Source organism: Oncorhynchus clarkii, chromosome 20 (genome assembly GCF_045791955.1).
Source record: "Oncorhynchus clarkii lewisi isolate Uvic-CL-2024 chromosome 20, UVic_Ocla_1.0, whole genome shotgun sequence".
Classification (NCBI taxonomy): domain Eukaryota; kingdom Metazoa; phylum Chordata; class Actinopteri; order Salmoniformes; family Salmonidae; genus Oncorhynchus; species Oncorhynchus clarkii.
The window spans coordinates 76,707,464-76,720,535 of NC_092166.1; the positions used below are offsets into that span (position 1 = coordinate 76,707,464).

At 41.8% G+C, this 13,072-nt stretch overlaps 1 protein-coding gene across 5 annotated transcripts; it reads left to right on the forward strand.

Annotated features, from left to right (window-relative positions):
• The first annotated feature begins 2,244 nt into the window (after positions 1–2,244).
• LOC139376927 (serine/threonine-protein kinase ICK-like) lies at positions 2,245–12,749 on the forward strand. 5 transcript variants are annotated; one of them, XM_071119935.1, is made up of 14 exons: positions 2,245–2,347; positions 2,860–3,170; positions 3,839–3,893; positions 4,953–5,074; positions 5,204–5,283; positions 5,370–5,502; positions 6,931–7,102; positions 7,381–7,548; positions 7,804–8,187; positions 8,389–8,591; positions 8,855–9,015; positions 10,977–11,084; positions 11,253–11,360; positions 11,734–12,749. In XM_071119935.1, the coding sequence occupies exons 2-14, from the start codon at positions 3,070–3,072 to the stop codon at positions 11,886–11,888; spliced, it is 1,950 nt and encodes a 649-aa protein (XP_070976036.1). In that variant the 5' UTR covers positions 2,245–2,347; positions 2,860–3,069; the 3' UTR covers positions 11,889–12,749. The 5 variants fall into 5 exon arrangements, with proteins under 5 accessions (XP_070976036.1, XP_070976039.1, XP_070976035.1 ...); XM_071119934.1 differs by having other exon boundaries at positions 2,290–2,434; XM_071119936.1 differs by having other exon boundaries at positions 2,290–2,356.
• The last annotated feature ends 323 nt before the right edge of the window (positions 12,750–13,072 follow it).

Here is a 13,072-nt window from a genome sequence, read left to right on the forward strand (position 1 = left end):
GGGTTGAGGTCGGGGGATTGTGGAAGCCAGGTCTTCTGATGCAGCACTCCCATCACTATCGTTTTTGGTCAAATCGTCCCTTACACTGCCTGAGGGTGTGTTGGGTCATTGTCCTGTTGATAAACAAATGATACAGAGGTTGAACAAAAAATCTCAAATTTAGACTCATCAGACCAAAGGATAGATTTCCACCAGTCTAATGTCCATTGTTCATGTTTCTTGGCCCAAGCAAGTCTCTTCCTATTATTGGTGTCCTTTAGTAGTGGTTTCTTTGCAGAAATTCAACCATCAAGGCCTGATTCACACAGTGTCCTCTGAACAGTTGATGTTGAGATGTGTCTGTTACTTGAACTCTGTGAAGCATTTATTTGGGCTGCAATTCCTGAGGCTTGTAACTCTAATGAACTTATCCTCTGCAGCAGAGGTAACTCTGAGTCTTCCTTTCCTGTGGCAGTCCTCATGAGAGCCAGTTTCATCATAGTGCTTGATGGTTTTTGCAACTGCACTTGAAGAAACTTTCAAAGTTCTTGAAATTTTCCGTATTGACTGACCGTCATGTATTAAAGTGATGATGGACTGTCGTTTCTCTTTGCTTATTTGAGCTGTTCTTGCCATAATATGGACTTGGTCTTTTACCAAATAGGGCTATCTTCTGTATACCCCCTACCTTTTCACAACACAACTGATTGGCTCAAACGCATTAAGAAGGAAAGAAATTCCACTAATGAACTTTTAACAAGGCACACCTATTAATTGAAATGCATTTCAGCTGGTTGAGAGAATTAATGCCAAGAGTGTGCAAAGCTGTCATCATGGCAAAGGGTGACTACTTTGAAGAATCTCAAATATAAAATATATTTTGATTAGTTTAACACTTTTTTGGTTAATACATCATTCCGTATGTGCTATTTCGTCGTGTTGATGTCTTCACTATTATTCTACAATGTAGAAAATAGTAAAAAATAAAGACAAAAGCCTGGAATGAGTAGGTGTGTCCAAACTTTTGACTGGTACTGTACATTTTCATCAAAAATAAATGGGAACGGTCAATTTAGTTCACCATAGCAGTATTCGGATTCCTTGACCCAATTGGACCCCTGCTCCTCCATACTCATTACTCAGCCGGCTACATTCCCTAACCCTCCCTAGTAGATCTGTAAGGTGGAAGCAATTTGGTGGAAGCTCCTCCATATACTTATTCATACCCTTCAGATCTTCAAACAACGAAGGGTAAGGGCCAAAGAGAGGGTCAGGGAGGGAACTCGTTATACCAACTCTTTCGGAAGCTTCACAGAGGCGCCTTCCCACTTCTGACACCAGTGACGCAACTGGTAGAGGGGGTAGAAACAGGAAAGGTCACCTGGATCCAAGCAGGGAGGGTGGGTTGGCAGCTACAAAAGCTTGGTGAAGCTTGCTAACTGTGAAGCTGCTGAAGAAGCTAACGTTAGTCAACTCCAACTGACGCAACATAACAATATGACATGGCAATATGTGTTGAAGATTGGGTTGGTGTCAGGTCAAATGATTTATATATACACTAGATTGCTCCCAGAGGGCACTGTTCTGAAGCCTCCACACCTCCATCTTGGCACTCCCTCACGGTGTAAAAAATATTTTGGAAGCTATAGAAATTCATTTATTAATGTCTACATTTGTTTTTGCCACCTTGATTCTATTTCAGACACCTTAATGCATACTTTTAAAATATATTATGTGAGATAAACAGAAAAATAAAATATGAAAAAGTATATAAAACATTTTCTTTAAAGTATAGTTTTTTGAAAGTTCTGTTACTGTCCCCACTACAATTTTTATCTTAAATACATGTTCTTTTGTTCTTGAAACATTTCATGATATACCGTAGAATTCAATTTATTGCTATGGAGTACTGCTCCTTCTGGGAGTGCCAAAATGGCCGAACAGTGGCTGGAATTCCAACTCGGGACTCTTTCTAGAGCTCCGACTTTCAAACCACTGACGTCATGAATTGGCCATATATTTTTCCTAGTTCCCAGTTCTTTTGAACATGGCATAAACCCTGGATTACATATGCAGTCGTATTTTTTCTGAGTTTCCAGTTGTTTTGAACGCACTGAAGTCGGAAATTTCCGAGTTCCCAGTTCCGAGTTCTTTTGAACGCGGCATTATATAAATCATTGGTCAAAGCAGAGATGATACGCTTTGTACGCAGGCTTGGTCAGATGTGGTAAGAACACCAAGTCCAGTAGATGGCGGTAATGTGACATAACATTGGTTGCCAACCTCGGTCAAACACCACTGATGTAGAATAAGCAAATCTGCGACGCCCTTGGTCGCGCAGCTGTGATTTATTGTGATGGGCCTGGAGGTAATGTGAGTGAGTGTGCTCGACTCTATACAAGTAGTTTATTGGTGTTGTCTTCAAATGTCCGTTATTCGAGTTGAAACGGATTGGGTGGGTGTCTTTTTAACTATTTTGACTTTGCTTTTTGTCATTATTATCAGCAGAAGTCAAAGATTGATCATGTGTCTAGCTAACGTTAACCTTAGCTCGACTGCAACATCTGTTTCTCGTTGCAGCAGTAACCATAACATGACATTCTGGTCAGAAATCTTACCAGACAGTTTTTACCCTTAAAATCGTATGCATACATGCCTGCCCTGTAGGTAACGTTTGCTAGGTAGCTAGTAATGAAATAGGCTAAAACAGTCTGACTACTGTCTGTTGAAGGTCTAGTCAGAAGATAATTTGCATGAAATTAGAAACCATCTGTCTCAGATTCCTTGTATTGTCTGGAAACGGAAAAATAAGTGTATATTTCTCCCCTGTGATTGGTTCTATGGCTTGACACCCCACCCCTTCCCATCCCTTTTCCTCAGGAGGAGGCAAGAAGCCCATGACAACATGAGTCCTCCAGCTGTGCCTGTGGTCCACTGTTGTTGTCACAGGAACATCTGGTTACACTCAACTGCTGCAGGAGGCTGCCAGCCTACCACCTCTGTGTTCCTTCAACCTACCACCTCTCTGTGTTCCTTCAGCACGTATTGATCTGATCTGCTCCTGGGCGATGGTGAGGAGAGGGCAGCACCATGAATAGATACACCACGCTCAGGCAGCTCGGGGATGGCACCTACGGCTCAGTCATCCTCGGCCGCAGCCTGGAATCAGGAGAACTGGTCGCAATTAAGAAGTGAGTGGAGGTCACATTGTCATAGCATTGTTAGTATGAAAAAAAGAAGGCTGTGATCTCTGTGTGCAATTGCAGTCCCACCTTTTTAAGGGTTGGTGTATAGTGTAGGTTACATATTATCCTCTGGTACCTAAACTGAAGGGCTTCAGCTTACAAGTTGTTGTAGCTGCTAAGCCGTGTAGTTAAATTAGCTGCCAGTGCCTGTGGGATTCGCTAGGAATGGCATTAGCCGGTGGCCAATCCCACGCGTGGTTAAGCTGACAGCTGTCTAGGCAGATGTCGACGAATGAAAGTGCACGGATGACTGACAGGCCCACCTATTTGGCTGATTTGAAAAAAAGGCATCTGTTGGTGAGTACCTTTGGGCAGGATCATAAAAACTTCTGGCTTCTAGTTATAACTTTGACAGGAAGTATGTGGGGGGTTCGGCAGCCACAGACTAGTTGCATAAATTTATGATGTTGGTGGCGTCGCTCTCTTGAGATTGAAATGGACAGGGACTCGGCCTGTTATAAACCTGCTCTTTTCAATCATACATTTTATACGTATTCATCAAACTTCTTATATCAATGAAAAGAGTCCCAATATGTTTTACAATAAAAAGTATGATCTATGATATGTTGGTCCTTTAATTCAGTTAGGCTGAAATGATTGCATATTTGTTTCAGAATGAAGAGAAAATTCTACTCATGGGAGGAATGCATGAATCTTCGTGAGGTCATAGTAAGTTCTCCTTTCCAGATATGATGCTTGTGGGTAAAATGCTCCACCTATTGCAGTGTTTCCCCTAGGATTTTGTCCAGCAGTGGTGGAAAGGGTAGGCACTGCACCACACTGGTATAGGGCAGCCTAAAGAATACAGCCTATGCTTTCAGTTGTTGTCTACTGTTTCACCAGTTAGTGTTTTTGTACCACCATTTAAATTCCACCTCTACTCAGAACCACAGAAACCAGCACAAATAATCTAGAAGGTGACTCTTGTGTGTACTGTCTTTGGATTTTAACTCTCTAGTTCCTCACTCAGACCCATTCTCAGACATTCATTCTTTGCCGAGAGCTTGAATCCAAAGGAGTGTAGCAGCATTCTAGAAGGAACCAGCCTTCCAGGGATCTTGGTTAGAATGTCAGCTGTAAATAGCATGTGCCACCACCAAGACCCATAACGACTTTCCCCTCTACTCAAAACTATGGCATGGTGCCTCCATTTACTTCCATACTTTTCAGTGCATGAGAAAACTTCACCTGCATTTACTATGATCTGCTCTAGTTTTCTTTATTACACCTGAGTTATAAAGCATAAAGAAATCCCTAAAGGCTGCACCTTAAGGAATACCAGTTGTTCCCCACACTGTACCCAAGATGATATACAGTTTATTCATGCTTTGATGGTCAATCAATGTTTTTATTTTGAACTGAAGCGTATTTGTTGTATGCCGGTTTTAAAGGGTCAGATCTTCTGTCTTACCTTTTTATGTTTCTAAGTCTGGAGGCCGACAGCAACTTAATTGGGGAGAATGGGCTCGTGGTAATGGCTGGAGCGGAATTATTGGAATGGTATCAAATACATCAAACAAATGGTTTCCAGGTGGTTGATGCCATTCCATTTGCGCCGTTTCAGCCATTGTTATGAGCTGTCCTCCCCTCAGCAGCATCCTGTGGTATCTAAGTCTGGCCATGATGGAGTGTTGCAGAGCTGTTTTTGATGATTTACAGATTGAGGTTATTTCCCTCATGCTTTATCTTGATCGCTAAGGTACCATCTAATTTGTTCACTCCTTTCAGTCCTTGAAGAAACTCAACCATGCGAATGTGGTCAAACTCAAGGAGGTTATACGGGAAAATGACCACTTGTACTTTGTGTTTGAATACATGAAGGAGAACTTGTATCAACTAATGAAAGACAGGTAAATATAGCTTTTTTTTGATTCACATAGCCTAAATATAGGCTATTTGAAATGGGTTTAGTGCTTTGGGGATAATTGTCAGTAGGTCAAAATCATAGCTCATATATTGTTATCTGTATCATGTTACAGGTCTCGGCTGTTCCCTGAATCTGCTGTGCGAAATATTATGTTCCAGATACTGCAGGGATTAGCTTTTATTCATAAGCATGGTATGATTAGAAAGATACACTAGCACTTTTTGCTAATGCTTTTTACTTGTTACTTTGTATGCTCACTGTATGATTTTCCCCCCTAGGATTCTTTCACAGGGATATGAAACCTGAGAATCTTCTGTGCATGGGACCAGAGCTGGTGAAAATAGCTGACTTTGGGCTTGCCCGTGAGATAAGATCTCGGCCGCCATACACCGATTATGTTTCAACAAGATGGTTAGTTTTGTTACCTCCATATGATGGGTTTATGTGTCACTAACCACATTTCTATCCACAGCTTTTAGTGAAGTCATACCGTATATAAAAAATAAATCACGCATTTGAGATGGCGTGATTTTAAATGCTTACAGATCATTTGTTAATTCGACATGGTGGGATATATTTGTGTCGGTAAAGTTAATAATGCGAGAAATGGCGTTGGAAACGCCTTTATGCACAAATATTGATATAATAACCATCATATGTCGTGGAATTTCAGTACTGAGAGAGACTTAGTCATTTCTTCAAACAATCATCTTATTGCAATAATGAAACTGTCAACTCAACAGTCTTGACTGTTAGGCCGAGAGCCTACCCTTTACAGACCATGCTGTTCCTTATATACCTCGTACCAAGAATGCTTAGTCATAGCTGGTTCAACCCACCCCCCCATATAGATAAGCCACTTTGGGTTCATCCTATGGTCATCTGCCTCTGGTGCTGTCTCCCAGATGCCAGGAAGATTGGGACTACTGAGGCCTTTGCTCTGTTCCTCCAGGCTCTCTCGATCTCGGTGACACCCACCGCATCTTATCTATGGCATGCCATCTGTAGGTTTTTACTTAGCCATCACTTAATCAGTTGCCAGCCCCAGCTTCAAAAAACTCCTGTCAGTTCACTCAGGATGAAGGAAATATCTTACTACAATATTAGTTAAGTAAATCATTTCTAACTATTAATCTCAAACAAATAAGATGAATACATAATTTTTCCCTCACACATATCAAAGTAAACTTTGAGTCACTCGATTATATGGTGTTTGGGTACAGATGGGTACAGATGAAATCAGTTATGATGAACTTCACAGGGTGGTGAAAGTGCAGAGTGATGAGCTTGATGCTGCTTTCCAAAAAATATTGAGGGTCTTATTCTGGTGACATGATGATCGATGCTTGAATGCCATTTGACAAAACTTTTTTCTCGCTCTTATCCATAATCTCATCATACACAGTAGGCCAGCCTACCCGTACTGTATCTGTGAGCTGTTGGCTAGAGCGCACGTGCCAAGCCCAGGGTAGACACATTTGCTATTTAATGCAACACTTTTTGTGGCAAAACTATTGATAGAGTTGAAAGTCCGATGGAAACACTTTGAACTTTAGATTTTGATCCGGTACATAAAAACATTTGTGTGCACTACGTCATCACATACGTCAGTTTGGTGGAAACACCACTAGTGTGAAAATGCGCATATTTTCAATGCGAATTTTAGAATCTTCGCCAATTGGATGGAAACCTAACTACTGACACCATATTTAGTTATACCTGAATTTATTTGTGTAATTTTCTGTCAATTTGTGACATGAAACCTCTTATATTTCTCTCATCATGGGGAGCATCAACCAGCCTATAAAGCCCTTCTCCCTTCCCTGTGGTGTCTTCCAGGTACAGAGCTCCAGAGGTGTTGCTGAGGTCCACCTCGTACAGCTCTCCCATAGACCAGTGGGCTGTGGGCTGCATCATGGCAGAGCTTTACACCCTCAGGCCTCTGTTCCCTGGCTCCAGTGAAGTGGACACCATCTTCAAAATCTGCCAAGTCCTGGGAACTCCAATGAAGGTAGCCTTGTTCTCCGGGGCAGTTAGATCCAGAATATCATCCAAAAGCAAGCTATACTGTCCTCACATCATCATGTAAAATGTCTTGTGGTGGTGTTAAAGACATAAATCAAACCTCACTGAAGATGTGATCAGTCTTGTGTAATGTGCTTTTGAAATGACAAACTTCACAGATTATTTTTGTCATAACATCTAAAAAACGGTTACATCTATCTGTTTTATTACTATATAGTAAAATAAGCAGGTCAATAATCATTGTGTTGGATCCACTTCTTCTAGAATGACTGGCTGGAGGGCTTCCAGTTGTCAGCAGCCATGAATTTCCGCTGGCCCCAGTGTGTCCCCAGTAATCTGAGCAGTCTGATCCCCAACGCCAGTACTGAGGCCATCCAACTGATGAGAGACCTACTCCAGTGGGACCCTAAGAAGAGGCCAGCCTCTGCCCATGTAGCAAACCCTGGCTGGGACATATCTCTGTTATAATCTAGGCTAAAATAAATGTTTAGAATGGATCCTTAGAATAGTTATTTTACCATTTATCAATAGAATGGTGAATACTGAAATAATTATTAGATTTAAAGCTATGTTTGCTTGTACATTGCTAAACAGGTTAGATATTCTAACATTTTAATGGCATGTTAACTGATATATGTCCTGCTTTGGGATCCTTCAAAGCCAATTAATTATTTTCTCCATTTGCAGGCCCTCAGGTACTCCTACTTCTATGTGGGTCAGGCGTTGGGCACTCCTCAGCAGATCCTGGAGCAGGGCAGGCCTCAGCCAGGTCCCCTACCTCCACAGCCACCACAACCCTTACAGCAGCCCCTGCAGCAGCTACAACCACTGCTGCTGCTCAAGCCAGTGCCCCCTCCCCAGCCAGCGCCCCCAAATCAGCATTTCAACTCGTCCAGGCCCCTGCAACAGATCCATCCAGCCCCAGTCTCAGCCCCCACCCCAGTTCCATCGTACCAGAGGCACTCAAAGCTGTTGCGAGAGCAGCCCAACCGCATGATGAAGCAGGAGGAGACTGAGATGGTCCCACAGACCCGCTTAACTTACGTTGTTGACAAGAGCTTGCAGAGCCAGGTGAGTTTTCAGTCACTAACCAGGGCTACTTGAGCACGGCAAGCATTCATTAGTGTAATGTCATTAAATGTTAGAATACCTTGTTAAATGAATAGAAAATGAAATGGAAAGTTGATGAATTCTTCAGAAATGTAATTGAACTGTTTTTCTTCTTTCTCTCTCCATAGAGATTGTTAATACACCATTTCCCTTTTTTAACAGTTGACCCAGGAGGCTGAGAATGCCAACTTCTTAAGCTATCAGACGAAACCTAAGGGTGGAGGACGCCGGCGATGGGGCCATGGCACAGGCCTCCTAAAGGGTGACGAGTGGGATGACTTTGAGGACACTGAGCTGACCTCACTAAGTTTTCTGGGCAAAACAAACTTTCCTACAGAAAAACGAAGAGAGGAGACATTGAGCAGGTGAGATTGTCTGCCTGCGTTATTCCAGTGACCTGAGTAAACCTGTGTTATCCCAGTGACCTGCTTTAACCTGCGTTATCCCAGTGACCTGAGTAAACCTGTGTTATCCCAGTGACCTGCTTTAACCTGCGTTATCCCAGTGACCTGAGTAAACCTGTGTTATCCCAGTGACCTGCTTTAGCCTGCATTATCCCAGTGACCTGTGCGTTATCAGTCTGATCTTTTCAGATAAGGGCTTTATGTATTTCTGTTATGCCTTTCAGGTACGGAAATGTTTTGGATTTTAGCAGCCCCAAAGTTAAGGGGCAGGTGACGACAGGTGACGATGCACCTTTGAATCTGAACAAGGCCATGTCCTACCAGGAGCCTTCAAGGACAGCCTCGGCCAAACAGTATTACTTGAAGCAGTCAAGATATCTACCAGGTAGAAAATACAAAAACCTTACCTTTCTTCCAAGTGGATATTTTTAACAAGGCACTTCCAGTTACTGCCAATGTACACTACTGTTCAAAAGTTTGGGGTCACTTAGAAATTTTCTTGTTTTTGAAAGAAGACACATTTTCTGTCCATTTAAAATAACATCAAATTGATCAGAAATACAGTGTAGACATTGTAGTAAATTACTATTGTAGCTGGAAACGGCTGATTTAAAAAATATCTACATAGGTGTACAGAGGCCCATTATCAGCAACCATCACTCCTGTCTTCCAATGGAACGTTGTGTTAGTTAATCCCAAGTTTCATTTTAAAAGGCTAATTGATCATTAGAAAAACCTTTTGCAATTATGTTAGCACAGCTGAAAACTGTTGTGCTGATTTTAAAGAAGCAATAAAACTGGCCTTTAGACTAGTTGAGTATCTGGAGCATCAGCATTTGTGGATTCGATTACAGGCTCAAAATGGCCAGAAACAAAGACATTTCTTCTGAAACTCATCAGTCTATTTTTGTTCTGAGAAATGAAGGCTATTTCATGTGAGAAATTGCCGATAAAGAAGATCTCGTACAATGCTGTGTACTACTTCCTTCACAGAACAGCGTAAACTGGCTCTAACCAGAATAGAAAGAGGAGTGGGAGGCCCCGGTGCACAACTGAGCAAGAGGACAAGTACATTAGATGGTCTAGTTTGAGAAACAGATGCCTCACAAGTTATCAACTGGCAGCTTCATTAAATAGTACACACAAAACACCAGTCTCAACGTCAACAGTGAAGAGGCGACTCCGGGATGCTGGCCTGCTAGGCAGAGTTGCAAAGAAAAAACCATATCCCAGACTGGCCAATAAAAATAAAAGATTAAGAGGGGCAAAAGAACAGACTGGGAGATTGGAAAACAGTGTTATGGACAGATTAATTTCATTTAAGTTTGAGGTTCACAAAGAAGAACATTCGTGAGACGCAAATGCTGGAGGAGTGCTTGACGCCATCTGTCAAGCATAGTGGAGGCAATGTGATGGTCTGGGGGTGCTTTGGTGGTGGTAAAGTGGGAGATTTGTACAGGGTAAAAGGGATCTTGAAGAAGAAAGGCTATCACTCCATTTTGCAACCCCATGCCATACCCTGTGGACGGTGCTTAATTGGAGACAATTTCCTCCTACAACAGAACAATGATCCAATGCACAGCTCCAAACTATGCAAGAACTATTTAGGGAAGAAGCCGTCAGCTGGTATTCTGTCTATAATGGAGTGGCCAGCACAGTCACCGGATCTCAACCCAATTAAGCTGTTGTGGGAGCAGCTTGACCGTATGGTAAGTGCCCATCAGGCCAAGCCAATCCAACTTGTGGGAGGTGCTTCAGGAAGCATGGAGTGAAATCTATTCAGATTACCTCAATGAATTGACAACTAGAATGCCAAAGGTCTGCAAGGCTGTAATTGCTGCAAATGGAGGATTCTTTGACGAAAGCTATGTTTGAAGGACACAATTAGTATTTCAATTAAGAATCATTATTTATAACCTTGTCAACATCCTGACTATATTTCCTATTCATTTTGCAACACATTTCATGTATGTTTCCATGGAAAAGAAGGACATTTCTAAGTGACCCCAAACGTTTGAACGGTAGTTTTTATCATAAAATGGGGTCACTAATCGGCATTGAGCCTTCTTTGTCAGTAAACTTTGAACTTGATGTAACTGCCATGTTTCTACCAAATCAGAGGCATACGCATATGTACATGCTCTGATATAGAATGCCTGGTTGGTTTTCAAACCTGGATGAAAGCACATTATTTTCAGCACCTGATTATCAATGATCATCATCTCAGGAGTGGCTATGTTGCTGAGTCATGATGATGTAGTCTTGTTGAACCACAAGGGGCAGCTTGTTGCAATGGAAATTACATATCAAACTATATTTCCTAATCTATCCCATCTAACCCTGCAGGTTTAAGTACTAAAAAGAATATGGCAATAAATTCCAACTACAGTGAAAGCAACCTCTGGGGCAGCAAAATTCCTGTTGGAGGAACACTTCCTAACCGAGGCACTCATGGTAATGATTTGTGTTGGGACCAATGTCCTGCATGTTTATCACCTGTCATCCTACTACACTAGTGAGAGGGCTGTGTGGTATAAGCTAGGGTGATGTCTATCTGTGGTGTGTGCTAACAGTATTACATGTAAGGTACATTTCCTGTTATCTTTGATGGCCCAATCACAGGTTCAAATACTCTTCCAAGTGGATATGTACCGAACTATTACAAAAAAGAGGTTGGCTCTGCCGGCCAAAGAGTGCAACTCGCACCTATAGGGGACTCAACAGCATCAAGTGAGTGATCTATAGGGGACTCGACAGCATCAAGTGAGGGACCTATAGGGGACTCGACAGCATCAAGTGAGGGATCTATTGGGGACTCGACAGCATCAAGTGAGGGACCTATTGGGGACTCGACAGCATCAAGTGAGGGATCTATTGGGGACTCGACAGCATCAAGTGAGGGACCTATTGGGGACTCGACAGCATCAAGTGAGGGATCTATTGGGGACTCGACAGCATCAAGTGAGGGATCTATTGGGGACTCGACAGCATCAAGTGAGGGATCTTTGTAGTCTCGATGCACAGTTGTCAATCCAGGCTAGGTGCTGTGTAGTAATGTAATTCTATTGTAAGGTAATAATGCGGCTTGTCTCTGCTGTCACAGATTATGCAACCTGGAGGTCGTCTAGCAGAAGTCAGATGGGTGCCTCGTCCTATGTGCCGTCGCCCACCAAGACTACGCCTGGCCTACGCTCTCGCCCCCCAGCACAGGCCATCCATGGGCGCACAGACTGGTCTGCCAAATATGGACACCGCTAGTGGCCTCTTTGGGACACTTGTGTTATTTCAGTACTTCAGATTTGTCTTTTCCCTATAAAAGGAAAAACGTATGTTTTCATATCAAAGTATGTACATGTTATACAGCAATAACCTTGGTTTTGTATTAATCTGTGTCTATATTGTTCAATGTACAACTTTTTCAGTGTGTGTGTGTATTATATGGATAAATGACCCCTGCAAAATGTTGGTGTCGTCACATTTTGTTCCATTTTGTTCAGTGACAAATTCCATACCATTTTTTTGTTTATTGCGTAGCATAACTTTCTCAGCCCCTTCTTAAAATGTTTGTTCCATAGATTTTGTAAAACGGCCCCATGACGTCCCCACGATCCAGTCTTTATGCATTTTATATTGCAAATATCACTGTGATATTTTGGCCAACACTGTTTTTCTGTTGCCAATTTGTCTTTTTATTTTTTTTACATGTTTTTCTTGGTGCTTTCTTTCATGAGACATTCTGGAATACAGGAAACACATCTTGATCACATCTTGATCATTTTTATATTTTATTCATTGTTTTTTTTCTCTAAATCAATAACTCTGTGCTTTATTTTAATCAGAATTGATGACACAATTGGCTTTAGTGTTATCTTTTTTTGTAATGAATTGTGTGGCTCTCAAAAAAATGTATTGAGAGATTGTACGTTGACTTAGTTTATCTGCTGGGACAAATTGTAAAAACATGTATAACTGCCAGTTGCCAAATGCCATTGCTAACATTTTATTTATGTGGTATTGTAATGACCATTTCATTAACAACAGTTTTTTTTTGTAATGGTCATAATTCTTTGACATAATTCTGTTTTGATTTGTAATCAATAAACTCATTGGTTTATCGTCTGATTTAGTAATTAAGTAGTTAAGAAAAAAATATTATTTACAATGAAGGCCTTTGGGTTAACTGCCCAGGAGAAGAACTTTTAGAAGATTTTTACCTTGGCAGCTCTGGGTTTTGATCCAGTTGATTTAAAGTTTAAAAAAATGTTTTTTTTACAAAAGAAGGCAGACTGCCACGTGCAGTGCCTCATTTGGATGTGTCTGAAGTCTTGGAGCTTGACTTCCCTACGTTTCTCCTACAAATGGGCCTTGAGCTTGTTTGGAGGTTCTAGCAGGGAGTGCAGCTACGCGTATACCAACGATGCTCGTCCGGGAAACTCGTCCTC

Excerpts from the sequence above, each read along its gene's own strand:
- LOC139376927 (XM_071119935.1), top strand. The coding sequence starts at position 3,070 with ATGAATAGATACACCACGCTCAGGCAGCTCGGGGATGGCACCTACGGC. Across the intron at positions 3,894-4,952 it reads TGAATCTTCGTGAGGTCATA|TCCTTGAAGAAACTCAACCA; the intron begins GTAAGTTCTCCT and ends CACTCCTTTCAG. Across the intron at positions 8,188-8,388 it reads ACAAGAGCTTGCAGAGCCAG|TTGACCCAGGAGGCTGAGAA; the intron begins GTGAGTTTTCAG and ends CTTTTTTAACAG.